At 64.4% G+C, this 27,782-nt stretch overlaps 1 protein-coding gene across 4 annotated transcripts in view; it reads right to left on the bottom strand.

The window, feature by feature from the left end:
- Nucleotides 1-27,782, bottom strand: part of BRSK2 (BR serine/threonine kinase 2) — a 61,145-nt gene that overhangs the window by 19,362 nt on the left and 14,001 nt on the right. For all 4 annotated transcript variants that reach the window (XM_047100604.1, XM_047100601.1, XM_047100602.1 and 1 more), the window contains exons 2-4: nucleotides 6,204-6,298; nucleotides 4,862-4,947; nucleotides 2,167-2,307 (exon numbers count right to left, since the gene is read on the bottom strand). In XM_047100604.1, the coding sequence (XP_046956560.1) occupies nucleotides 2,167-2,307; nucleotides 4,862-4,947; nucleotides 6,204-6,298 (322 nt within the window). The remainder of the gene's footprint in view (nucleotides 1-2,166; nucleotides 2,308-4,861; nucleotides 4,948-6,203; nucleotides 6,299-27,782) is intronic.

The following is a 27,782-nucleotide window of genomic DNA, read 5'->3' as shown; positions in this document are numbered from 1 at the left end:
GGGAGACAGGGGGGATATGTGGTAGGAGACGGGGGGGTACCTGGTGGGGTGGGGGGCACCTGGTGGGGTGGGGGGTACCTGGTGGGATTAGGGGGCACCTGGGGGAATGGGGGGCACCTGGTGGGGTGGGGGCACCTGGTGGGGAATGGGCACCTGGTGGGAGATGGGGGGGCACCTGGGGGGATGGGAGGGTACCTGGTGGGGGATGGGCACCTGGTGGGAGACGGGGGGTACCTGGTGGGAGATGGGGGGTACCTGGTGGGGTGGGGGGCACCTGATGGGATGGGGGGCACCTGGTGGGATGGGAGGGCACCTGGTGGGGTGGGGGGCACCTGGTGGGATTAGGGGGCACCTGGGGGAATGGGGGGGCACCTGGTGGGGTGGGGGAACCTGGTGGGAGACGGAGGGGGTACCTGGTGGGAGATGGGGGGGTACCTGGTGGGATGGGGGGCACCTGATGGGATGGGAGGCACCGGTGGGATGGGGGGCACCTGGTGGGGTGGGGAGCACCTGGGGGGATGGGGGGCACCCGGTGGGGTGAGGGAACCTGGTGGGGGATGGGCACCTGGTAGGAGACAGGGGGGTACCTGGTGGGGTGGGGGGCACCTGATGGGATGGGGGGCACCTGGTGGGGTGGGGGGCACCTGGGGGGATGGGGGGGCACCTGGTGGGGTGAGGGAACCTGGTGGGGTGGGGGGCACCTCGGGGGATGGGAGGGCACCCGGTGGGGGATGGGCACCAGGTGGGAGACAGGGGGGGTACGTGGTAGGAGACAGGGGGGTACCTGGTGGGGTGGGGGGCACCTGATGGGATGGGGGGCACCTGGTGGGATGGGGGGCACCTGGTGGGGTGGGGGGCACCTGGGGGGATGGGGGGGCACCCGGTGGGGTGAGGGAACCCGGTGGGGGATGGGCACCTGATAGGAGACAGGGGGGTACCTGGTGGGGTGGGGGGCACCTGGGGGAATGGGAGGGCACCTGGTGGGGTGGGGGGCACCTGGGGGGATGGGAGGGCACCTGGTGGGGTGGGGGGGCACCTGGGGGGATGGGAGGGCACCCGGTGGGGGATGGGCACCAGGTGGGAGACAGGGGGGGTACGTGGTAGGAGACAGGGGGGTACCTGATGGGGTGGGGGGCACCTGATGGGATGGGGGGCACCTGGTGGGGTGGGGGGGCACCTGGGGGGATGGGGGGGCACCCGGTGGGGTGACGGAACCTGGTGGGGATGGGCACCTGGTAGGAGACAGGGGGGGTACCTGGTGGGGTGGGGGGCACCTGGTGGGATGGGGGGCACCTGGTGGGGTGGGGGCACCTGGGGGGATGGGGGGGCACCTGGTGGGGTGAGGGAACCTGGTGGGGTGGGGGGCACCTGGGGGGATGGGGGGGGCACCTGGTGGGGTGAGGGAACCTGGTGGGGTGGGGGGCACCTGGGGGGATGGGGGGGCACCTGATGGGATGGGGGGCACCTGGTGGGGTGGGGGGCACCTGGGGGGATGGGGGGGCACCTGGTGGGGTGAGGGAACCTGGTGGGGATGGGCACCTGGTAGGAGACAGGGGGGTACCTGGTGGGGTGGGGGGCACCTGGTGGGATGGGGGGCACCTGGTGGGGTGGGGGGCACCTGGGGGGATGGGGGGGCACCTGGGGGGATGGGGGGGCACCCGGTGGGGTGAGGGAACCTGGTGGGGGATGGGCACCTGGTAGGAGACAGGGGGGTACCTGGTGGAGTGGGGGGCACCTGGTGGGGTGGGGGGCACCTGGGGGGATGGGGGGCACCTGGTGGGGTGGGGGGCACCTGGTGGGGGATGGGCACCTGGTAGGAGACAGGGGGGTACCTGGTGGGATGGGGGGCACCTGGTGGGGTGGGGGGCACCTGGGGGGATGGGGGGCACCTGGGGGGATGGGGGGGCACCTGGGGGGATGGGGGGGGCACCCGATGGGGTGAGGGAACCTGGTGGGGGATGGGCACCTGGTAGGAGACAGGGGGGTACCTGGTGGGATGGGGGGCACCTGGTGGGGTGGGGGGCACCTGGGGGGATGGGGGGGCACCGGGTGGGAGACAGGGGGGGAACTGGTGGGGTGGGGGGCACCTGACGGTATAGGGGGTACCCAGTGGGGGATGGGGCCACCTGATGGGATGGGGGCATCTGAGAGGGTCGGGGCACACACCATATGGAGTGGCTGTGGCAAAAGTCTAGCGCAGAGATGATCTGTCGGAAGAACTTCCGAGCCTCTTTGGGGGTCAGCCTGCCCTTCTTGACAAGGTAGTCGAAGAGCTCTCCACCAGACACGTGTTCTAGCACCAGGTATCTGCAGGGGACAGGTGGGCGTCAGCTGGCTGTGCACCATGTGGTCAGCCTGCCCCGGTGCCAACCTCTGCCTCGTCCCAGCCTCCGGCACCCTCAGCACGGTGGGCCTCCTGGCAGGCCTGCCTCCAGCGCAGCCTCGGGAGGCCTCTGAGGCAGGGAAGCTGGGAGCAGGCCACGCCCGACCCCCTGGCTGAGGGGCCGCTGGGCCTCAAGGCAAGAGGGGCGCTGTGGCCGCTGACCCCCGTGCAAGCCGGGCTGTGACCCTTCTAGGCCCTCCCCTGCCAGTCCAGGTTGGGCTCCCAGAGCAGGGGAATGAATCAGACGCTTAGGCCTGCGGGGCGCCCAGGCCAACAGGGGAGACCCCAAGACAGGGTGGGCCAAGGGGCTGGGGCAGGGTATGGCCGGGGGGTCCCCCGGGGCTGGTCCTCAAACGGGGTCTTGGAAGACAGCGTAAACAGGGTGGCCCCCCAGCAGGATAGTAACTGCCCCCACGGGCTCAGGGGGCCCTGGGGGCCTGGCTGGGGCTGGGGCTGGGCCACTAGGGGGTTCTGACAGGGGCCTGGGCTCCCTGGTTCTGCGGGCCAGAGCAGAGCACCTGCCCCAAGGCCAGTGGTCCCCAGCCCAGCACTCCCCTAGGCTAGCCTGCTTCCTGGTCTGCAGAGCAGGTGGCTGGCAGGGGTCCAGGGACGAAGGGCCCTCTGGGCTCCTGTGCAGGGCAGGATGGGGACAGCTGGAGGGGGCAAGTACAGCCTCTGGCCTGGTGACAGTGGCTGCAGGCCCCCCTCTGTGTCCAAGCTCAGCCTCACTGATGCCCACAGGAACCCCCGAGGACTTGCTGGAGGAGGCCAAGGGCACGGGCAGAGGGCCAGGAGGTAGGGAACCAGCCGTCTCAAAAGCGTGTCTTGCAGGAACGGAAAGCTCAGCAGGGGTGGGGGCATAGGGGGCCCGAGGAGAGACGGGGCAGGGAGGGGGCACAGGTGGGATTCTGGCAGGAGGGGCCATCCCAGGGGTCCTGCCCTGCTCCGGAGTGGGAGGCCCAAACACAGCACCTCGGTGAAGGGGTCCCCTGCCTGCTCCTCCACCTGCATGCTCCCAGGGCTGCCTTGGGGAGGGTGCTGGGCCCAGCGGGACCCAGCCTGGCCGCCTGGTCGCTCTCCTGCTGGCCGTGGTGTCCCTGTCATTGGGCCTGCGCCCGGCCGTGCCTCCGCTGGGCCTTGCCGTCCCAGGCCCCTCCCTGGCTTCCTGACCCCCACCCCAGGTCCATCCCTGCAAGTATCTCAACGTAAATGAGACACGATGGGTCCCCCGCATGTTGTGTGTGAAGGTGGCCAACAATGCCGGCCCCCCACTCACGGGATGTCGCTGGACACTGACCGCAAGGTGGGCCCCAGTCAGGCCGATGGTGGCGGGTCGTGCAGGTGTCTCAGGGAGACAGAGTTCCTCGTACTCACTGGTGTCAGGGGCCCCAGGACCACAACCCGCCTCCTGGTGCCCCTACAGCTATACTGACCCATCTCCGGCCCCCACGTGGGCGACTCTGGTCACCCTACCCTCAAACACTTGGAGTTGGCCACTCATGCCACTGGGCCTCCAGCTGCCACGGCAAGGGGGGTGGGCGGGGGTGCCACAGCTATGAGGAAACTGAGGCCCAAAGAGGGACAAGCTTGTCACGGGTGGGATTAGGGCCATCCTCAATCCATGTGCCCAAGCCTTCCTGCTCCCCCAGAGCAGCCCTCGCTGTCTGGCTTCGTGCCCCAACCCCCATGGCCCGGGACAGTATGGGCGGGCTGTGGATGGCCACCTGGCACCAGCCGGCCTGGCCCACGAGGTGCCCACGTCTTTTCCGGGGACCCCAAGTCGGGCCTGGGGCTTGGGGCTTGGAGTTGAGGCCTCGAGGTCCCCTGGGCCAGACCCCTGCATGCATTTCCTCACTCAATCTGAATGCCCCCAAGAAAAGTGCCACTGGAGCCCCTCCCTGAGGGACAGGGCATCACAGGATGGGGCCCTCCTACAGCCACACGGGCAGTAGTGACAGGGCTGAGCGCCCCCTTGCAGTGACCCAGTGACCACCGCCCACACCCCGGGTGAGCTCACTGAGGCCACACGGCGGGCGACCTGGGGCCGGGGGTGGGGGGGCAGGCTCCAATTTGCAACCCAGGTGCACCCAAGATAGTGAGATTTCCGCTGGCCTCTGACTCGGCAGCACGGGGGTGGGTGACCAGGGAGGGTGAGGGGCCTGGTGTGGCCATCGAGCCGTCGGCCAACCTGGGGTCCCAGTCCCGTGAGGGAGCAGATGGGGGCCTCAGTGGGAATGGGGAGGGTCCCTGGGGGCCCTGGCAGAGTGACTGGGCCAAGTGGTTCCTGTGGCTTGACCCCGGCCCCCAGCCCCTGCCTCCAGAGAAGCCCTACGCCCTCGGCGGTTCAAGCTGGTGGCTCTGCCGTGGTCTGGGCCAGGAGCACTGACCGTCGACACCCTCTTGAGTTGGCTCCCTCCCCGGGGCCCCACGGCCTCGCCTCTGCCCCCTCCCCAGCTCTCCAGACCCGGCAATACCTACAAATATTTTTTGTTTTCATAAACATCGTGCAGCTTTAGAACGTGAGGGTGTTCGATGAGCTTCAGGATGGCAATCTCCCGCTCCACCTGCACGGGGAGAGAGGTCCAGCTGGGGGCGGGAGCGTCCCCTGCCACCTGCATCCACCCACCCCGTCCCCTCCTACACGCAGCCCTGGGGCCAGGTAGACGCCACGCTGCCCTGACCTCGAGGGGGTCTCTGGCTGGTGGGGAGACAGTAGGATCTGAGTGGGCTGTGCCCCCCGCCCGGCACCTCGGGCAGGCTCACGGGGGCGGTGGAGGCTTTGGAGCAGGGCCAGCCTAGGTGGGGTCTCCGCCCCTGTGGGCGGGCCCATCCCGTCCCAGGGGCATCACACAAGGGGGGCCGCCCCTCCGCGCCTCCACCCTGGCCCTGCCAGGCCTTGTGGGCTCCTGCCACTGAGCTCGTCTCTGTTCAGATAGCTTATGTGCGTCTTGAACTCAGGGTCCCCAACTGAACACGGTCCCAGGAGCTGTCCAAGGCAAAGTCGGGATCTGCCCCCACCCGTCCAAGCCACCGTTGCCTTCTCTTAAAACTGCCCCACCTTTGGTCCCTGGGGTTCCTCAGTGGGGCCCACCCCAGTCCCTCCCTGCCCTCCTGGCATACTGGCCACACATGCCCGCCTCGGGAGATGTCTGGGGAAATGAGGGAGGCACAGTCCCCAGGGCAGGGGGCAGCCACGGTGATGCGGAGCCCCCAGCATGCCACCCACGCGCAGAGGTGTAAGTGCCACACCCCCCAGTGAGCAGGCAGGTGGGGGAACCTGAGGCCTGGGCAACCCCTTCCCACCAAGCACCAGTCCATGCGGGGCCCGCTCCGGTCCCAAAGGGGGTCCAGATTCCACCACAGGACGGGCTCCCGGGATGGGGGGAGGGAGGGGGGTGGGAAGCGGGAGGAGCTGTTGTGGTCCCTGGGGAACTGTCACTTCCTCAGAGGAAGGGGCCTCCTCCTGGGTCTAACTGGGGAAACTGAGGCCCAGCCAGCTATCCCAGCAGGTTGGTACGGCACCCGGACTGTGCCCCAGGATGCGGCCTGTCCCTCCTGGGCCCCCGGCCGAGGCGAGGAGAAAGGGCGGGCAGGGCTGAGGAGGGAAGCCAGGTGCAAGGTGGTCACTGGACGCCAGCACAGGGAGGCTGCTCCGTAGCCAGGAGCTGCCCGCCCTGGGCTCCAGCAGGAGCGAGTGGGACCCACCTGGGCTGGCTTCTCTGTAACCCCACCCGTGGGACTCTCACCACGGGGACCCGCCGCCAGGCTGTCCCCCCCAGACCCCCCAAAGGGCCCCCTTAGGCCCCCCGCCTGAGCTCACCTTCATCAACACAGACTCGCTGAGCTTCTCCCGGTTGACAATTTTGATGGCCACCTTCTGGCATGTGACACAGTGAATCCCCAGCTTCACGAGGCCTGTGGGGTACAGAAGCCCCCTCAGACCCCATCCAGGGCCCCAATCGGCAGGGACCCCACCCACTCCCCACACAGGCCCCTCACTCAGGGTCTGGTTCCTGTCCCCCACCTCTCTCTGCTAAGTACGCCTCAGGATACCCACAGCCACTGCCCGCCCTCCCATGTCCCTTGGTCACTGCCCAGAACAGCTCTGTCTTGGAGCAGCAGCCCTGCCCCACACCATGTCCTCCTCCCGGGGACCAGCCCTCTGACCCCCTGCACCCCTCCCCCAGGCCCTGGAGGCCATAACGCCGAGAGCCCCCGCCCCAGGCCTCCAGCCACTGCCCAGGCACCTCCAGCAGGGCAGCCAGGGAGCCCTCGGGTTCAGGGCCACCCCTCCCCACACAACAGGGTCCAGCTCACTGGTGTCTCAGGGACAGCAGGACGGGCCTGAGGCCACTCCCTGGGCAGCACCACCCCAGCCTGCCATGCCCATGGCCCCCCGTCCTGGGCTCCCCACAGGACAGAACCCACCTCTGCCCTCATGACCATGACTCTAGGGCTCACAGTCCTGGTTGCTGCTCCCCTGTCATGTGGCCACAGCCAGGCATCCCCTTCCCCTCCCTGGCTGGCACAGGCCACCAGGGCCGCCAGCAGCCTCACCCCTGCTGCAGCCCAGCCACGGCCAGCCGCCCTCCTAACCTCTGGCTGGACCCTGCTGTGGCCTTGGGACCAGGACATCCCCACCTGTCCGTTCCTGAGCCCGGACCCCCAACTGTGACATCCTCCAAGGTGACTGTCATTCTCAGACAGGCGTGTGAAGGTTATCGTGATGGCCCCTACCTCCAGCATTTGGGGACAAGGGGGCAGGACCCTTGACCTTAGCATCGCAGCCCGACCCTGACTTGCGCTCTGCCGGGGGTGCCCCTCCTACGGGGATTGAGGGATGCCCGCACTGCTTCACCCAGACCTGGTCAAAGTCAGGGCCCGGAGCACATGCCTGCCCCATGTTCGGGGTGACGCAGGCCCCGTTGCTGCTGCTTCGGCCGTGACCTTGAACTCCTCATGCTCACCAGCTGTTGGGGTGCCCTTCCCCCACTTTTACGCCGGGCCTAGGTAGGGGAGATTCTTACCAACTTGCAAGAGCCCTTCAACTTTATGGGAAATGGATCCCTCTCCATATGATGGAAAACACGGCCCCTTAATGGACCGCGCATCGGTAACTCTGCGTGGCCTCCGCGGCCTCCCGTGGAGCGTGGTCACCCCTGACCCTCCAGGCCCAGCTTCTCACTCTCCCCTTGAGTCAGGATGGGCGGGCCTGCCAGCCACAGCCTCTCGGGTGCACAGGGAGCTCTGGGAGGGCACCTTCGTGGGTGGGGCCCGTGGGCCAGAGCTCCCGTGCTCAGCGAAGACAGATGAGCTCCTGGGCTCGGCGTCGTGGCCGCTGAGGCCGCTGAGGCCGCTGAGGCCGCTGAGGCCCCCGGCTCCCACCCCAGGAAGGGCTGCAGACCCCTGGGGCCTCTTGGGGCTGCCTTTGCTCTGGCCCTGGGCCCTGTGATTCCGGGTCCGCGGGAGGGGCAGGGAGTGCACAGCAGGAAGAGGAGACGGCAGGTGCGCTGCTGTCACCCATCTGTAACCCATGGCTGGAGGCCCGGGGGGCTCACGGCCTCCAGGACAGAACCGGCCCCACCGCCCGTCCTATCTCCAGACAGCAGGCACAAGCCAGAGTTCGAAGCAGGACTCTGCCTGGCAAGTCCCCAGAACAAGGCTGAAGGGCCAAGGGGACCTGGGGAGACAGGCAGCAAAGGCCACCACCCCAAAGGGGACAGGCTCCCGCGACCCCCACAGGCTCAGGACAGACGCCTCCCGTGAAGAGACACCCGTGGTCCAGACACGCGACCCCCACAGGGCAGACAGCCATCGCCGCATCTGGGAGAGCACTCCCGAAACCGGACGGCGTGACCTGGGGCCCGCTGTGCCAGACTGTTCGCGCAGCAAAGACCAGGCAGGGACAGGTGTCCTCAAGCGGGAAGGAGCGAAGTGCTTCTGGCTCAGCCACCAGGGTACCCAGCAGACTTGAAAACGCAACACAGCTGGACGGCACAGCAGGGCCGACGCGCTTGGGCCGATGGGCGGGGCCCACACGAGGACACACGCACACACGCCGCCCACACCAGTGCACGCGCGTCCTTAGAAGGCGGGAACCACAGACGTGCGGGGGGAAAAACATCCTCCTGCTTCGAGAAAAGGAAAACAAACGGGTGTCAAAGTGACAGGGCGCTTGACAAACACGCCAGCCGACGGCAGGAGCAGGACACGACCCAGCCGGTGCTGGGTCACCGCCGTGACCGGAACAGCCATCCTGGCGAGTGCCCCGTGCCGGGCGCTGTGTGAGAAGAGGGACTCCCACTTCGTACACAAGGAAACTCGGTGGTCCCACCGCCAGCCGCTGCACAGCTGCACAGAAAGGCCAAGGGACGAAGGGCCCAGAGGACAGCGGATGCCAGACAAGCCCCACGCCACGGGCCCGGCCCCCCAACAGCAGCTCATGGGCCTGTGGGGCGAGGCCAGCCAGGAGGCACGGCCAGGTGCGGGGGGGTTGCGCTGGGCAGTGACCTGAACTCTGGCAGCTTCCTCCCTGCCTTCGTCGTCTTCCACTTGCTACCCCTGCCGAGAAAGTCTTCAGGCCCGCAGACTCCTACACACCCCTCAAAACCCAGCGTGGAGGTGCCCCTCCTTCGTGAAGCTTCCCTGCCACCCTGGGAGGTGACCTAGCCCTGGGGGCCTCTGGGGTGGGGTGTCTGGGTTCCTAGCAGGCCTGCCATTTCCCCAGAGACAGAGAGTGGAGAGTGTGCCCCGGGGAGCCCTCCTAAGCAGGCTCGGGATGGTGGGAGGACAGCGTCTGCAGGGAAGCCTGCAATCAGACTAATTCCCCAACCCTGCGGCTGCGCAGGCAGAGCTCCCCATTGTGATGTACGATTGTGTTTGCAGCAAACACGGGGGCACGCCAACGCAGGGAAAGTCTGCCGCGTCACAAATGATCGCCGGAGCAGCGGACGTGGTCCCGCCCAGGCAGCGGGCGCTTGAGGGTGCTGGACCGCCTGTGTCCGCGCTGCGGGAAGACTCCAGGCATCGAGGAGCCCCAGGGGCATCCCAGGGAGGGCTCAGGCGAAAGGCCAAGGAAGAGCCCCGAGCCCCCCAGGGCTGTCGCGCCCACTGGCTCCCCACTGCACCCCAGACTTGGGCACAAACACGCCTGTGCCTTAACGGGGGTGCCCACCCCCTGGGGCCCCCAGCCTGGCCAGGAGAGTCCAGAGGCCTGTAGGCCGCCATCTGAGAGCAGAGCCTGCACCCAGGGCCCAGGGCCCCAGACAGTGCGGGGCCCTCCCCGCGCCAGGCTGGGGACAGGGCTCCAGGGGTGCACTCCTGCGCTCTCACTCAGCTATTGGGGCCCCCGGGGCCCAGAGGGGGCCAGAGAGCGGGTGGGCGGGGAGCCGCTGGACTGGCTGTGCTCTCCAGGGTGGCCCAGCAGCTCTCTGCGGGCAGTGCCCGGCCCTCCTGCCCTGGTGGCTCTGACCGGCCCTCACACCGGCTGCGGTGGTCTGGAGGGGGAAGGAGGTTGGCCCTGCGTGTGCTGGGCCCCGAGTGGCTGTGAGGGGGCCAGGGCAGCCCCAGAGCCGTGGGGAGCAGACAGGCGGGGCTGGCAAGGGCCAGACCCTCCGGGGCCCCAGCACGGAGGTGGCCTACGGGGCCTTGGAGGGCCGGGGACAGTCCTGAGTATATGCCTCACCCTCTGGCTCCTGGGGCTTGACCTTGCCCTCCCTTCTCTTCGTGGTCATGGTCCTTTGGAATAAAACCACGCTGGGGTGCCCCGAGCCCCGGAGCCCCCAGAGGAGGACCCGGACATCACTGCCCAGACACCGCCCTTCGGTTTGGGCGGAGGTCGGGGAGCAAGTGACGGTGCTGCATCTGGGAGGGAGGGGAACCCTCTGTGCCCCAAGCGCCAGCCCCGTCGCCAAGGAGGGTGGTCAGGGCTGATGGGCGGTGGGACAGCCTGGGGATGGCCCTCCCTACGTGGACAGGTGGGGCTTTCGATGAGCCCCCCACGCTTTCCAGCCTCCGGTGCCATTTCCACCACAAGGGCCAAAGGCGCCCACCTGGGGAAAGCCCTGGTCTGACGTGGCCCCAGGCCTGCCTCTCAGTCTCTCAGGGTGGCCTGGCCACAGCCTGCTGCCCTGAGCCTGACCCTCAGGAGTCCTGGTCACTCCATCCGCTATCTGCTTCGAGCCCTGCAGACCCCACGGACATGCAGCTCAGCACCCCTGGGGCCCATCCAGTCTGTCCTTCCTTAACGGGGCCAAGAACCGTCCCTGAAGCCCTCGGCCGTCCACTCCTCTCCCTCCAGGCACTGGGGCCCCACGGCATGGCCTCCTCCAAGTGCTTGGGAACACGTCACACAAGCACCCTGCCCCCATTCCTCCACCTGTGGCCGCCAGGTCCAGCGCTCCCCGGGCTGGCTCCACGGCGTCCTGAGCTGAGCACCCTTTTCCAGCCACCCTGCGTGGCTGCTGCAGGGAGGCGGGGACCAAACAGAGGCCTGACTCCTTCTGGTAACATTCCTGTGTGAGGTCCATCTCTGATGTCCCCGTGCGCTGCCCCCCTGCCTGAGCCCCTGGACGGGCAGAAGAGCACGGTGGCCCAATCCCTCCAACCCCCTGCCTCTGTGCGTCCCCCCCTCCCTGGCAGGCCCCTGTCCCGTCCCCCGTGGGGGAGCCTGAGAGGAGTCAGGTGACGACGGCAGACCGACCTCGAAGTCTCCCCGCGGAGCCACGTGAGGTCATTAACCGCCAGCGCCACGGCAGGCACCCACCGGCCGCCCTCTCTGCGTGTCCGCCACGTGCCGGGATGGAGGGCCCCGCGCAGAGAGGAACCCGGAGCACGAGTGGCGTGTGCACATGCAGCACAGGCCCCGTGGCGTGATCTGCCACGCCTGCACCCCCCGCACTGCCGACTGGCCGCGGGCCGGGGCCACGTGAGTCCCGAGGGCTCTGCAGGCACCTGGAAACGCCACCGGCCCTGCCTGCAGAGCCCCGTGAAGCGATGCGCACGGGGCCACAAGCAAAGGCAGAAATGACTGCCTCAGCCGCTTCTCATTCCAGTCACCACGTCCAGATCCTGCCATCACCACGGGCGCCCACCCCTGGGGAGTGGAGCCCCTTGGGGCTGGGGCTTCTCTGAACGTGGTGGAGACTTGGGCACCCCCCACCCCCACACCGTCTGCAGGGGCTCCGTGGGCGCCCACGGAGCCCCCGCGCCCCCCTCAGCCACAGGCCGTGGTCCTGCCTCAGGAGTTTGCCAGAAGGCCCTTCTTGGTGTCTGGCAGCCTGAAGACCGGGGAGGAAGGTGAGAGTTCAGGGAGAGGGTGGGGGCAGCTGAGCTCCGGAAAAGCCTGCGGAGGAGAGCACGTGGGCCGAGGGGCAGGACACAGCAGTCCCTCTGGGGAGGAGGGTGGCGCTCTGAAACCTGGCCCTGAAGACGAAGGCCACTGTCCGCGGTGCTGACCAAGCCGCTGCCTGCCCACGGAACCCGCAGTGTGCTCACGCTGGGGGCCTGCGCTGTGTCAGCGGGTCCCTGGGCACGGGGGACAAGGGACAGCAGCTCCTGCCGTGGGTTCTGGGGAGGGAGGCTCGTGGGGGCCGGGGCAGGAAGCTTCTGCTGACCCAGGCACAGCGCCTGCCCAACCTCGTAGGGTTCCCATCTGCGTCTCGGGAGAGACCAGTGTCCGGCCACCAGTGCTCACAGGGCCACCCGAGGGTCACTAACACCTGAGACCATCACTAGCCGCTGCACCTCTGGGACCATGCAGCCAGCTCCCCTGGGGCCGCAAAGCATAGCTAAGAGTGACCCATTTTCTGCCACCTCAACATGCCTCACTCTGGGGCTCTGCTCGCGGGGGTGTGAGGGAGCCCGGCACAGCAGACACGCCTGCCTTCCTGGGGGTGGACAGCCCTGTCACCCCTCCTGCCTGGGCTCTCCTTGGAGGAGGCAGGGAGGTGGCACCACACTGGCTGTTGGAAAAATGAGTCAGCAGGGCTGGTGGCCCTGAGCCAGCCCCCTCCCCCAAGCCGCCCACGGCAGGCAGGGCAGAGGCACACCGCCTCGCTGGGGGAAGCTCTGGACATCATAGGTGGTCTCAGCTGCCCCCAGCAGCCTCGTGGTCCTGCCCTGGCCACTGTCCCCACACATACAACCACCCCACGCCAAGGCCAGGACCCACATGCCTGGATCTGGAGGCAGGACCAAAGGGGCAGAGGCCAGGCATGGCGTTCTCCATAGGCCAAGGGTCCCAGATGGGAGCTCGGTGCAGTCAGACATGCCTGGGGCATGCAGCCAGAGGCAGTGGGCCGCAGAACCAGCCGGCCGGGGGGCTTCCCAAAGAAGCGGAGCACTGAGCTGAGCCCAGAATAGAGCTGGTTTGGGGGCTGCAGAGGCCCCTCCCCCCGCTCCCGGGAGCAGCTCGTGCGCAGAGGCCATGAGGAAGGAGGCACAGGCCCCTCTTGCTGGAAGCCAGCCTCCCGGCCCTGCGGCCCCTCCCACACTGCACCACGCTGGCCCGCGTGGCCAATGAACGGTGGCAGGAAAGAACCCTGCGTCCTTCGAGGAGAGGTGACAGCTACAGCTTCCTTCTGGCGTCCACTCCCCAGGGTCCCTGCGCTGAGGAGCCCACTGCCTTGTCTTGAGGCAAAGAACAGAGGCCTCCAGCCAACGCAGCCTGGCCCTCGCCGGCAACCTTGTGAGATTCCTGAGCACAGCTGCCTGGCTCAGCTGCCCCTGGACCCCTGACCCTCAGGAACCACGAGAGAGCGTTTGCCGTCTCAAGCCACCAAGTTTGGGGGCCCCTTGTTAGGTAACAGCAGGTCACAAACACGCTCCGCCCTCCAACCACCAGGGCCGAGGTCTGGCATCTGGTATGATCTGGACACACGTGGGAAGCAGCCTCCTGGAGTCAGGTGCATGGCCTCACGGACGGCCTGGCGGGTGCTCCCAGGCAGGCGCCCCAGCCTGAGTTTCCTCACCTCACCTGTGGAAGTGGGGAAAACAGCCCCTCCCACCCGGACCCTTCTGGACAGCATGGAGCTCTCCTGGAGACTCGGGGACTGGAGGAGGGGCACACCAGGCTGTGCCTCTCTCCGCACCCGATGGGGTCTCCAGGCTAGAGACCCTCTGCTAGCCTGGCTCAGTCCGGGTCCTATTCCTTGGAACCCACAAATGTGACCTCACTTGGAAAAAGAGCTCTTGCAGAGGTCGACTCTAGATCTCATCATGAGAACCATGATCCTCCAGAGTGGCCCCTGAAGCCAATGACAAGCACTCTTGTGAGAGGGGCACAGCGAGCACGCCACACAGACGTGAAAGCAGACACGGGGTGGCCAGCAAGCGGCCAGAAGCGGGGAAGGGGACTGGAATGGGCCCCCCCCACAGCCCTCAGGCCTCCGGCCCCCACAGCTGAGACAGGGATATGCTGTTCCGTCGGCCCCAGGGACAGACACCGCGCCTCTTCCGCTCACGTACGTATTTCTTGGACCCTTCCGCCATCGTAAACCTCCCAGTGCATCTCAGAAAGCTTCCTATTCATTCGACTGCGACCTCGGCTAAGCACATGTGTCCAGGGCCCTCACTATAACGGGAGGTTCTCTCCCGGCCCGCCCCACCCCCCCCCCACACACACACACACATGCACGCACGCACACACACACACGCTCAGCAAGCCACTGTGCCTGGCCAGAGCGGGCAGCTGCTACAGCATCAAAGCTCACAGGGCCTCCTGACCCAGCCTCAGCCTGAAGGCGTTAAGGACAGGATTTGCGGGAGGGGGTCTGGTCCTGCCTCCTCCGTAAGAGGCTCTCCCCACTGCCCTGCCTGCGTCAGGCACAGCCCTGGGGGGAGGCACCCTGTGGACCGCAGCCTCAGTCACTTGAGCCCTGGCTAAGGCCCTGGGGCAGGTTGGGCTCTGGGGGGATGGCCACGCCTGGAGGTGGCCGCCCGCTCCAGCCATGCCGCTGGTCAGGAAGGAGACTCCTAAGTATTTTCCACTTGAACCCCGGTCCTCACAGCAGGGGGTCCATTCTCCTGCCACTGCCCAAGGGGTCAGGGTGAAGCCTGCCCATGCCTGGGCCTGGGGGCAGCGCTTCCCCAGCTGGGGCAGGCACAAGCCCCAGCACCCCTTTGAACAGGCTCAGGGAGTCAGCTGGGTGGGGCGGAAGTCCAGAGACGCTGAAGGGAATGAGTTCAGGTTCCCCCCACAGTGGGGAGGGGGGGGGTCCTTTCAGCACCGTGGACAGGGACCAGTGCAGCCCCACCCCCCTCCCCGCAGCCCTCCGGCTTGGGGGACTTGCTCAGGGCTACACAGCTGGGTGACACCAGAGCCAGGGTGCCCTGGGAAGCCGGTGGTCAGCACTCCCTGGGCACCTCCTCTGACCACACCCCTGCTCCTTCCCGAGCCTGGCTGCCCACGTTCTGGGGCACCCAGGGGCCTGCCACAACAGGACATTGGGCGGGGCCTCCAGCTGCTTGCCGCCCACTCCCCCCTGCCTCCAGCTCCTTGGGGGTGAGGGGCTTGGGGTCAGGCCCCAGGCCTGGTGTCTATTCTGATGAATAAATGGGCACAGGCCCCACTGTCCAGCAGCCCACTGAGCTCTTACCCCGCACCCTGACCAGGCGCCCAGACACCAGATGGGCAACGAGGAAGCCGTCTGGGAGGCTGCCCGCCCCACCCACCCCCAGCCCTCAGCATCGCCCTCTCCTCTCTGCTCTCCCGGGCCTGGACCCAGGGCCGCCGGCGCTCACGTCTGGCTTCCGAGGAGGGGGCTCTGCCGCTGCAGCAGCGGCCGCCGCCGCCGCCGCCGCCACAGGCGGAGGATCGATTGTGCGCCCTTGGGGGGGTGGGGCGCCCGGTGGGCGCGTTTGGCTCCCAGGTTCCAGGAGCACCCCTGCCCACGTGGGACGCACAGACCCAGCGGATTCGCTTCAGACGCACCGCACCTCTGCAGAAAGGCCGGCTGTGAGCCCGAGCCCCACCTCCCAGCCGCCCTGGGCTCGCAGACTCCGACTGACTACTGATACGGGGGTGGGGGCGGCCGCTTTGAAGTTGCCCAGACTTCAAAGCGCCTTCGTTGCCCAAAGCATCGCCTGGGCCTGCGTTCCTCCGGCGCCCGTGCCCACCAGACCCGACCTCCTTTCCCCGCCTGCAGGCCCTTGCCCCAGCGCTGGGGGAGGGGGAGGAGGGGTGCTGGGTTGGCACCCTGGTTCTCCCGGCCTCCTCCTGGGGCTCCGTGCTCCCCAAACCCTTCTTCCTTCACTTTGGGGGCGGGGAGGTGCGGATCCCCACCCTCAGCTTGCGCGGTGGATCCATAAGCCCCGTGCACCCACGTTTCTGGGCTCCGTGGAGGCCCCGCAGGCCGGCGACACCCCCACGCCCCACCGTCACGCGGCCGGCTCCTGGTTCACACCCACGCATGCTCCTCCCAGGCTGGGAAGGAGGACCCGACGGGGGGGCCCAGAGAGGGGACAGGGAGGAAGGGGACACTGGCCCCAGCAGGCTCAGTCTCAATATAGATCCCGCCGTTTCCTTCGCCCACCAGGCGCCAGGGGGGAGGCGGTGGCGCGCGTCTCTTGGGAGACAACTGTTCACGCTCTGAAAAGGAACCTCTCAAATTAAATTAATTAAGCCCTGAAATATTTCACACCCGCTGCAGCCGCTGGGCCCCTCTGCCAAGCTCCCCGCCCTCCCCACCCACAGCACCCAAACACCACGTGGGGGCCTGCCACCCCCTCTGCAGGATGCAGGGGAGCCCCTCCTCCTGTCACCTTGACCCCGGGGAGGAAAGGGACATGGGGGAGGGGAGAGGCCGGCTCCATACCCACCCCGTCTGCCTCTTCCTGCCTCCCTGGTCATTCGAGAGCTCCTTGCATCACAGGGGGCTCTTCTGGGGCCCAAAGGCCCTTCCCAGGTACAGCGGGCCGTCTCTGCCTCTGTGTGGCCCTACCATAGGCAAGGACCAGGCTTGGAAGCTTGGCTCCCCCTCCTCTCCTGGGGCGGGGGCTTCAGTGGCTCCATCAACCTTGGGGTATCCTAAAACCCTCTCCACCTGTGTAAAGATGGAATGAGACCCGCCCCCATGCACACACGCCCGCCACCTGAAGCACCCTATACTTGACCCCTTCCCCTCCCAGAGGCAGCCTGGGATTGCGCCCATAAAGAGGCTCAGCTGTGTGTGTGGAGGGGGACTAACCCTGGGCAGAGCCAGGGGGTCTCCGCAGGGGGTCAGTCAGGGAGCAGGTAATGAGGGACAGGACAAGGACTGGGCCTGCCAGTCTCCAGGAGACCCAAGGGAAGCTCCAGGTGTCAGTGTCAGCCAGGGAGCACGCGGCAGGCCTGAGGGCAGGGCTGCAAAGACAGATGTGGCACTTACTGAGGGTGTAGAGACGGGAACAGCCCAGGTTGGCACGCCCCTCTCCATGCCAAGAAGGACAGACAGCCTGGGACAAAATCCAGCACTATAGGGGCCAGGAGGCTGCCCCGAGCAAGTCTTCTTGTTCCGACAGGCCTGATGGCCAGTCCCTGCCCGTGCGCACCTCCCCCGCCCCGACATCCCACACTCTGAGCAGTGGATCCCCCCACCCCCTCCAGAGAGACCCACTTCCCACACAGGAGGAGCCGTGCCACCGTGTGGGCCTCCTCAGTTCGGGAAACAGCCAACTACGCGTTACCAGAGGGAGTCCAGGACAGAGAGACAGAACCGACCTGGCGGAAACAGGTGTTCAGAAGTTCTCTTCCTGATTAGCGCAATGACTCGCTCAGATTTAGTAAGCTGCTACATCTGTAAAACAAGAAGCCTGCAGAAAGGATGAGATGTGAGGAAGGAGCTCTGGGAAGTCAAGACTAGCCTTCGGGGGGAAGGGACAGCGGAACTCAGCACCACAGCGTGAGCAGTGCGGCGCGACTGAGCACAGAGACAAGACATGAACCAAGAGGAGCTGAGAGTGGACCGATGTTCCTAAGGCCCAAGGCCCGGTGGGGATGGACACGTCACAGCAAAAGGCCCCACAGACTCAACATACTTAGCGCTGAACAGAAACTCACTGAAGTGGCCACTCGGTCCTGACCCGGCTGAAGTCCCGCGTAGATCAAACTGACCAGCCCCACCCTAAATGCCTGACAGGGAGGGATGCGTCCATTCTGGAAAAACCTTACCTGGTGCAGTTGAACTGTTCTTTTTTTTTTTTTAAATAAACAATATCCGGCATACAATAAAAATGACGCCGGACACAAAGGAGTGGGAAAATGTGACCCTACTCTCAAGACAAAAAATAGCCAATAGAAGCAGGCCACAGCTAACCCACATATTAAAATTTTCAGAAAAGGACTTTAAGATAACATTATAAATATATACACCTTTTCTCTGTCCTCTCCCTCTTCTTCCCTCATAAATATGCTTTTTAATTACAGAAAAGGAAAGACAAAAAAAAAAATCCATTGGATGGGCTTAACAGCAGAGCAGACACACACAAAAGGATTAGTGAACTCTATAACAGGTCAATAAAAACTGCCCAAACTGAAATACAGAAAGCAAAAGAATGAAAAACAAACCAACCAACGTAACAGCACATCAGAGACCCATGTGACAATTCCAAAAAGTCTAACATAACTGTAATAGGAGTCCCAGAAAAAGAGGAGAGAAAGAGAGAACAAAGCAAAAGACATATTTTAAGATATAATGGGCAAGATTTTCTCCTAAATGTATTATATACATCAGCCCACAGATCCCTGAGGCTCACTGAACCAAAAGCAGGGCAGAAACGTAGGAAACCGCACCATGGCATATCACTGCTAACCTGACACAATTGAAAGAAAGTGAGAAAATCCTAAAACTAGCCAAAGAAAAAGATGCACTTCACTGGGGGAGTACCAGTAGTGCCTGACTTCTCTCCAGGAAGAGTATGACCAGGAGGCAGTGGCATACCACCTCCTCAGTGCAGGAAGAAATCCTAGAATTCTATACCCAGCAAAAATATCCTTCAATAAAAAAACAAAATAGACACTTGTAGGGATTTCCCCAAGGGGGCCCCTGGCCTAAGACTCTGGGAACAGCTGCTCTAGAGGAACCCCTAAAGAGATAATAAGGGGAAAGCAGTGTAGCAGAAACATTAATACAGTAAAGAAAGTGAAATAAATTTTTTTAAAAAACACCTGGCTGATGCAAAATAAGACAGAAAAAGAGGAATGAGTGTACAAAGAACAAACGGAATAAACAGAAAGATGGCAGATTGAAATCAAACCATAAAAAATTTAAAAAGATTGTCAGAGGGAAAAGGAAGTCTAAGACCTAATTGTGTGTTGTTTACAAGAGACATGCTTTAAATACAAGGACACATAGGTTGGAAGTATAAGGATGATAAAGATGGGACCATGCTGAAGGGTCTCAGCACATGGGAATGGATGGGATCACCCAGAGTGACCCTGGGGTACTCCTGGATGAGGAAGAGCCAGCAAAACAGACTGGGGGAAAATGGATGGTGTGTAGGAAAATAAGGACAAATGTGGAATTTCATAAGCAGAGTGAAAAGAAGAATAGAGGAGAATGTTCCACTGTGTCAAATGCTGCTGGCTAACTAAGGACTGAGAGAGGACCATTGGCTTGCCACCATTCAGGTCACTTCAATAGGGTAGCAGGGTCAAGAGATAAAGAGAAAAGATGTGGGTTCAACAAGACTAACACTTTTCAGGAGTTTTGATATAAATGGAGGCAAGGAAAAAGGCAGGTGAATCAGACTGGCATCTTTGCTCTGTCCACTGAGGTCAGGAGCTAATGGAACCAAATCTCCCAAGTGCTTGGGGCAAAGGACTCCCTGTGGGGACATGTGTGCACAGAGAAGATAATTTCAGTTCTGGGACTTAGAAATGCTTCTCTTCCACGTAACTTTTCCTAGGAAGTGACTTGACAAAATGAGGTGGTAGTCCAGAAGGAAGCAGCAGATCCCATCCAGGGGGTGTCCTGGGAAACCCCCTGAAGGTGGCTTTTTTAGAAAAACACAGCAGTTTGAAGAAGGACAAAGGGCTCCCAGAATGAGGTTACCAGGAAAAAAAGAAAACTAGGTAGAATGGATGATCAATCTGTCTCCCTCCCCAGCCTCCACCCCTTTCCCTTTCCCTCTCTTTCTCTCCCTCTACACACACACACACACACACACACACACACACACACACACACACACAAGTTTATGACAAATAGTGCAATGGGGAAAAAAAAAGGCAACTGGAAACTCCAGAAAAATCAAAGGACTCCCAAGAAAGTTGTGGCGATGCAAAAGGAATGCATCACAAATGTAAACATTCACGGGATGTCAGAAAAGACAATCCGTCAAAGGACTTTGAAGCCTCTGATTTTCCCAAATCCATAGCAACCAGGTCCCAGAGCAGAACCACCAGGCGCACACACACAGCTTCCTTCTAGTGGGTTACAGAACTCCAGCCTGGCAAGGGCAGATAATCTGGGCACACCACCGAGCCCAGCACCGAACAGAACTTCCACACTGACAATTACGGAAACCCTCTTTATGACTTCATTTTTGAAGGTCAACCAACAGTCAAACCCCAGAAAACATGGTGTGGCTGACACACACACAGCAATGCTATTTTGCCGGGCGGCGGGGTGGGGGAAGGTGAAAGTATCTTTTAGGAGGATGGGACGGAAGAGAAGAGATGCCACCCCATCTTGATGGAGCCAGATTAGTGTGGTATTTACAAACTGAGCGCAGGAGTACCCGAGAAGAGCTGTGCTGTCTAGCACCAGCGACAGGGAGGTGCAGGGGCCACTGGGCACTGCCTTAAATGTCAGTCGAGACTCAGGTGCAAGCTCCCCACCAGGGGGCTGCGCGTGCTGAGCCCCCCACACCCAGACCACTCAGAGTGCAGCCTGCGGACCAGGACAAGATGGGTGGACGTGTGGGCTCGTATCGCACGGACTCTGGGTGTCCTTCCCGCCACTTCACTGTCACATCACGCTAACATACTGGGCTGAGAATTGCTCAAGGTCGGCCGTCCCGTCACATCTCAGGGAAAGGCTGCAGAACCCCATTCCGGACCACGTGTGGTCTGCTATATGTGCGCCACCTTGGTACAAAATAAAGACAAAACCCGCCTCGCAGGGTCTACAGGGCTCGAGAGACCAGCAGCAACCCCTCGGGGCAGCTGGCTCGCCTCCCGGACATCCTGCCAGAAAGCCTTCCCGGCACTCTGCGCAGGCAGCCACCCCGTCCACACCGAGACACAGCTCTGGGCTGGCCAGCCCAGCCAGGAAGCAGCCGGCCAACCAGGTGCCCCACTCCCCCACTTGCAGCCTCGCTTCCCAGCTGCCCCCTCCCCCAGGGCCACACTGCCCCGGCCACTGGGAAGCACCCCATGTGCCAGAGGAGGCCCGGGGTTGCCACAGGAGCCAGTAATGAACTCTATCCGTCTTGTTTTGGGTCCCCGCTGGACTTCAAAACTCTTGAGTTGCACAAACCTGTACAAACTAAGCACAGAAGTACTGAGAGTGCTGGGGGCCCCAGGCCAGCTGCTCCGGGGCTCCCGCGGCTGCCTTCTCAGGGTGGTGGCCTCGGTGCAGCAGGAGGACAGCCACAGAGTCCCCCTGGAAGCTGGCGGGCCCCACCCTCTCGTCGGAGCAAGCCCACTGCACGGGACAGAGCGTGAACCCGAGGGCCAGCAGGGTGAGGCCACTGCACCCGACGCCGGGAGCTTCTGTTCAAATCACACTGGGTGACCTCCGGGGGGCGACTTTTTTTGGCAAGTGCAAATCTTAGTTCCTACACAAAATATTTTACTTTGCTATCCTTGAAAATGAAAGAAAATTCTTTTTAAACGAAGTTATTTGATGATCGTTTTAGAACTAAAGCACAGATCAAGAAATAGCAGTCATCACTGATCAGCCCATGACAATTGCCAAAGATTCGTTGTATAAAGAAGGGCAGCTAAGAAACAGCCATCTGGGCCTCAGGGTGAGATGCAAGAACCTGTCCTGGGGGGGCCATTGTCCAAGGGGGTCCCACGGTTTGGGGCAGGTTCACCACGCGGACCCACAGGCATCCAGACACAGCTGCTGCGGGCAGCCCCACTCACGTGCCAGGAGCTGTGGATGAGCCTCGGCCCCAGGGGTGGCCCCAGTCCCGAGCCCTGCAGTGCTGGCCGTGGCTGCCCTTGGCCTTGGTCTTGGAGCCCACCCAGGGGCCACATCCATCTCGCTGCATGCAGCCAAGGTCAGGGTCAGCAGTCAGCACATCCGGCACAGCATTCCTGCACTGTCCCGGCGTGGGGGAGGGGGGTCACGGCCACTGCAAGTTCACCCGCCCCTCAACCACCAGTGTCCCTGAAGATGGCATGAGGGGCTGGCAGAGCGGGGGTGGGGGGTGGTAGCGGGTCCCGCTGACTGCAGGGCTGAGGTCAGGACCCCTTCTCCTGGCCCTCACAGCTCTTGGATTAGAGGGGTCAGGGGACAGCAATGGCAGGACAGTGTGGGAAGAACCCCAGTTCCACAGGCCCAGATGCTTCATGTCTACTCCCCTCCTGAGTTAGGGGGCTCTGTCGGGGAGCAGGGGACCCCGAGGGCGGGGTGTGGCTGGCAGGAAGACAGCCTCAGCATCATGGCCCCACATACCCCTGGCCCCAGCCCGGCTGCCCCCCATGTCTCCCCACTCGGTGGCCTCACCCCAAACTTCTGCTGGCTCTGGCCTGCCCCTCCCCGCCTTCCAGAAATAGTTTTCTTAGATAGAAAACAGTCGATCGAAGTCCTACCAGAAAAAAAGCAAGCACTTTACCAAACCAGCCATGAAATTCATTTTTCTCCACCAGCAGGTGCGACAGCCAGCCCGCCCTTTGCCTACAACTTCTCCAAGGGTGGGAGCATGGCAGGTGCCGCCCCAACTCCGAAAAGGACCCCTAGGAAAAGGGACAGGAAGCGGCCCCCACCCCAGAGCCTGGCTGCTCCCCACCTCCTCCAGAGGCCCGTGGGGCGGGGTGGCAGGGGCACACTCCCATCCCAGTCCCCCAGCCTTGGGAGCAGGCAGAGACCTCCCCCAGTGGCACAGGGCAGAGGAGCGGGGAGTTCCCACCACAGCCACGGCTTCCCTGGTGAACTCCCCACCCGGGGGGATAGGTCAGCTGTCTGCTCTGAGGTCACGTGCCCAGAGTTCGAGAAGCAGGTTGCAGAGACTAGAGACCGGAGGTGGAGGACCGGCCCTCGTCACCCCAAAGGGGAGGGCAGCTGCAGGGGCGGGGCGCCGTGGGGGGCGGTGCCAAGCCCACCCCTCCCCCTCTGGTTAGTGCCGGGCAGGGGCGGGGCCTGGAGGCCCCGCCCTCACAGCAAGACGTGTACACGCACGCACGCACACTAACGGTGCAAGTTTGACGTGCTTCCGTCACCACGCACCTTTCCTAACGAAAGATGAAGGCAGCCCGCAGCCCGGGCCCTCTGGGGACCTTCTGCCGCACAGGGACCTCACCAGGCCCCGCGCCTCCCACAGCGGTCAGTCTCCCTGAGCTCCAGCTCGAGGCCCCTGACGGGGAGATCCAGTCCCGGAAAAGCATCTTTGGGGGGGCCTCAGCACTGGGCCCGGGGCCAGGTCCTCCCCAGTAGCCGCTGACAGGGGCTGCAGGGAGATAGAAGGTGGGGCAGAGGAGGGGTCTCCCGGGCTGATGAGAGACGGTGGTGGGGCCGAGGCACAGACCCAGGTGAACGAATGGGTCAGCCCTCGGGGGTCTCGGGGAAGCCTTTGGGAGGCATCGGGCTGAAGGCTGCAGGGAGGGCATTGCCAGGGCCTTGGTGATGGGGCAGATGCCCCCAGAGTGCTGACAGCAGAGCAACTCGGGATAGGCCCTGGGCTGCCCCGCTCCCTCCGACCCTGGCTTATGTCTGAGCCCCGAGGTCCCCAAGATGCCACAGAGGCACCGGCCCCGTGGCACCAGGTCCTTCCCAACAGGCCTGCAGGGCAGACAGCGCACAAGGCCTAACACCAGCCCAAGAGCAGCAGTCGTGGGGGGGCAGGAGGAGAGGCCCCCGGGGTGAGCCTTGAGTGCCTGGAGCTGCCTCTGGGGCTGGGGCCAGGCAGCCCCTGCCCGGCCGTGTTGCTGGTCTGGGAGGGTAGCACATGGGAGACGGGCAACAGCGGGGCCTCAGGGGCCAGACCTGGTGGGAGAGCCCACCCAAGGTGGCCTGGTCAGAGGTCCCCCAGCCTTGGCCGGTGGCCCGCGGCCTCCTCTGCCAGGGCGTGGGTGGTGGCGGGCCAAGGACTCCTGTCAGGTGCACGCATTCCCACCTGGGAACCTCACAGCTGGGCCTCACCTGGGGCCGGTGAACGCGCAGAGCCCTTCTCCCGGGTGGCGCTCTCGCACACTCACATACACACGTGCACACACGGACTCACACCCACGCAGGGAGATAACCCGGCAGTCGGGGCTGAGCCTGCAGGGTGGAAATTATCTCTGCAGCGGGAGCCACACTGGCTTTGAGGAGGGGGCGCGGGCTCCGTGCGCCCAGGTGATCACCCTGGACAGCCTGGGCCCTCCCACCAGCTACAGAGGAGCAGAGAGGGGACAGGGTGTGTCCCCAGGCCTCACTGGGACACGACCATCCTGGGGTGGCAGGCGCCCCTGTGGTCGGAAGCCAGTGCAGGGCCATGCCTGCTGTTCAGCTGCAGTGCCCCCGACGCTGCCCGCTGACCCAGGCTCGTGGGGGTGTCCGGGTGGGGGCTCTGGCCCAGGAGAGGAGGAAAGAGGGAGGGGAGGGGGCGAGAGGGCGCCACTGTGAGCAGGTGTGAGGCTGGAGCTCCCGGGAAAGGAAGCCCCGAGTGGCTTTGCGCTTTGCCCCTGGGGGCCGGGGCCCGGGGAGCCTGCTCAGCCTGGTGGCCAGAGCTCCCACCCCACCCCTGAAGGACCCCAGCTGGTCTCCAAACCCCGAGCAGCCTCGTACAAAGCCCTCCCCCTCCTCTCTGCTGCCAAACCGCCATCTGTTGCCATGGCAACGAGAGCAGAAAAGGCAGGCGCACTAAGCGCTCTCCCCCAACCCCCTGCTTTCCCTGCTCCTTGAGCTGGGCGGGCTCCAGGGGCCGCAGCCCACAGTGGCCTCGGGGCCTCCCTGCCCCCAGCAGTGGGCCTGGTCTCAGCTCCGGAAACATCTGCCTCCCGCACAAAAGGCCAGATCCCCAACCTAGCCCCCCACCCCCGCCCACCGGGGTCGGACCCCTCCTGCGTCAGGGAATGGCTGGAGGCCTGTCTGGTCCCTGACCCACCACCCCCACAGTGCTCCCGGCCACCCACCCGGGCCCCGCCCTGAGGCATGGGTAGACAGCACGGTCCTGGCTACTGCGTGGCAGGGGACCAACCCGTGGAGACACAGCCACAGCTCCGCCACCACATGCCGCCTCAAATCACCTGCAGGTGGGCCAAGGAGGCCTCGAGAATAAAGCAAGCGCCGGCCCTACTGTCCGCGTCTGGCTGAGGATGCCTGGAGGTCAGGGGCGGGTGCAGTGACAAGAACACACACGGCAGCGGGCGCCACTGGGCGCCCGGTCCCAGCACGGCGCCACTACCCTGGTGCGCGGGTCCCACGCCCTGTGAGGCAGACGCTGCCAGGGCCCCTTCTGTGGCGAGGCCCAGGGGCTCAAGGCAGAGTTGGGGGGACCGCAGGAGCCGGAGGATGCCAGCCTCCCCAGTGTGGCCTGACTTTCCTGCCCAGAGGCCCCCATTCCCTGGCCACCTCCCTGGTGAGTCCAGGAGGCAAGGGCAGGGCAGGCCATCTCGAGTCCCCTTGAGCCTGGGGCTGTGGCGCGAAGGCCCCCGTGATGCCGCACCTGCCCCAGTTCCTTCCGAGGACACCACTGCCCTGGGACCCAGCCAGCATTTGTGTCTGGGACACCCTACTCCATCCCACCCCGAGCAGGGGCTCGCTCCGGGCTGTAGGAGGAGCCAGGTGGAGGTGGGCCGGGGAGAGCTCACCCCTCCTCCCAGGACTGTGGAGTCCTGCGTGGGGCGGGGAGGGAGCCAGGGGACTCCCTGGCAAGGCACCGTGAGCTCCATGGAGCGGGAGGCCAGAGGAGGCCGGGGCTGCCCACGTCCCCAGGAGGCTGCAGCCTCCTCCCTGAGCTGAAGGACCCAGCCCACAGGGGACAGGGCTGGCTGGAGGAGGGAGCGGATTCCCCTCTCCTCCAGAGTCACAGGCTGGGCGCTGGGTGGTTGCCATGGCGACCAGAGGCGGCGGACTGACAGGGTAGGGGGTGGCGTGTGTGATGCAATGGGACACCCCTCCCTCTCCTCCCCACCCCGGGGACAACTCCCCCAGGACCAGGAGCCCCCAGATGGCCACTCGCCCTGGAGCCAGACAGGAGGGCAGGCGCTCCTCCCCCCGCTGTGCTCCCCTGGCCGCCGTCCAGAGCGGGGCATCACCGTCCCTGCCTCCAGGCCGGGCTCCTCCAGGCTCAGCAGGGTCTCCCTCGGCCTGGGCAGCCCACGCACCCAGCCAGCATCCCCAAGGGGCGTCCACCTACTGTGTGCTCAGGTCTGCATCCTATGAGCACCAGGCCCAGGCGCTACGAGACCCGATGGCCTGACCTGAGAATGACAGGGGGTCCCTCTGCCTGGGGGAGAGGCAGGGGGGAAGGGGAAGGTGCCCACCACCTCCGACACAGCTGGGCCCCAACACCCCTCTGGCCATGGCCCCGTGGGCGGGGAAGGCCGGGCCAGCCGCACGCAGGCACGGGGCAGGACACCCAAGGGGACACCGCGGCCGTGTCTTGGGGGCAGAATGCTGTGAAACCATCAGTTCCGGGGGTACACTGGGTGCAGCGATGGCAAGCAGCTGGCCCGGCCCCCGCGTGCCCCTTTCCGCCCCAACCTCCGCCCACTCCGTACTGGGAAATCCGGAGGAACATGCCTTCAGAGGGGCAGGCGAGCGGGGACCAACCACGTCTCCAGTTCCAACGGTGGCAGACGACCACGTTAGATTTTTACCAACTGGTTTTCAATTCACTGCTGTAAAATCAGCCCAGTGAAATATTTTGATTAAACCCCATAACTATTCAGAAATTCAGTCTGGTAAATTGTGGTTTTTATAAGCTGGTGTTCTAGTTTCAGGAGCCTCAGGACTGAAGGCTAATGACAGGGTCACCTGCCAGTGCCCACAGGCTGGAGGCAGGAAGGTGGTGGGGCTGGGGGCCCGAGGAAGGGTCTGACGCTTGCGGGGAGCAGGCGGCAGAAGACGAGGGCTTGGGGGCTGCCGCGAAGGGAAGGGGGAGGGTCTAGCACACAAGGAAGCCTGTGCGCAAGAAGGCGAGGCTGCAGGGGCTGGGGTCACACCTGCAGTGTGGACGCTGTGGCGTGGCCAGAGGTAGCACTGCTGATGGCCCACACTGCCCAGTCCCCCGGGGAGGTGTGGGGCTGTGGGGGTGGGGTGGGGCAGTGCAGGGGCAGCTGGCAGAGCACCCGAGTCAGTGACTGAGTTTCGTGCGGGGGTTAGAGGAGGGGCCGCCAGGAGAGGTGGGCAGCGAGCAGGTCCCAGCAGCAGACACATACCTCAGTCTACCTGCCCAGCAAAGCACAGGTGCGCCTCCCTCCCTTCTCCACACCTGCCACCCCCCTCCCGCCAGGCCCAGGGACAGCAGTGGGATCACCGGCCACTGCACACACACACCTGTCACTGCGCACACGCCTGCCCCTGAGCACACGCCTGCCCCTGCACACGCCTGTCACTGAGCACACACCTGCCCCCGTGTGCACACCTGTCACCATACACACACACCTGTCACTAGGCACACACACCTGCCCCCATGTGCATACCTGCCCCCACGCACACGTCACATCTGTCACCGCACACACCTGCCGCCGCACACACACCTGCCCCCGCGTGCACACCTGCGCACACCTGCCCCTGCACACGCATCTGTCACTGTGTATATACATCTGTCACTGGGCACACCTGTCACTATGCGCACACACCTGTCCTTGCACACACCTGCAAGGTGTGGGGGACGCTCGGGCACAGAGCCAGGCCCAGGGGCACTCACAAGCTAAGGCAGGGGTGGAAATACTTTCTAGAAGCTTCCTGGCCTCCCCACAGTCCCTGCCCTGTAAAGTGGGAGCTGCAGGTGACCAGACACCGGAGGTCGGCCACCCTCCACCCCTGACTGCTTCCCAGCTCCCACGAGCACCCTGGCTGTCCCCAGCCCCCTGACATAGGACACAGTGAAGCCACAGGCAGGTGAGGCCCCCTGCATCCGCTGGCCAGCCCGTGGTCAAGCAGATGAAGTCACAGCCCACCCACCTGTGGTCACCAGGCACCCCTGGTGGCCCCTTTGCCAGAAGCCCTGGGGCGGCTACCCGGGGTGGCCCTGGAGGCCCAGCAGGCTGGAAGAGGAACATGAGGGCGGGTGTACCCCTGTGGCACAGCGAGGCCTCCTG

This window comes from Lynx rufus, unplaced genomic scaffold (genome assembly GCF_022079265.1).
Source record: "Lynx rufus isolate CCGP_SWC_20201006 ecotype Redwood Valley unplaced genomic scaffold, mLynRuf1.p SCAF_50, whole genome shotgun sequence".
NCBI lineage: Eukaryota > Metazoa > Chordata > Mammalia > Carnivora > Felidae > Lynx > Lynx rufus.
This window is presented reverse-complemented; position numbering and strand designations above follow the sequence as displayed.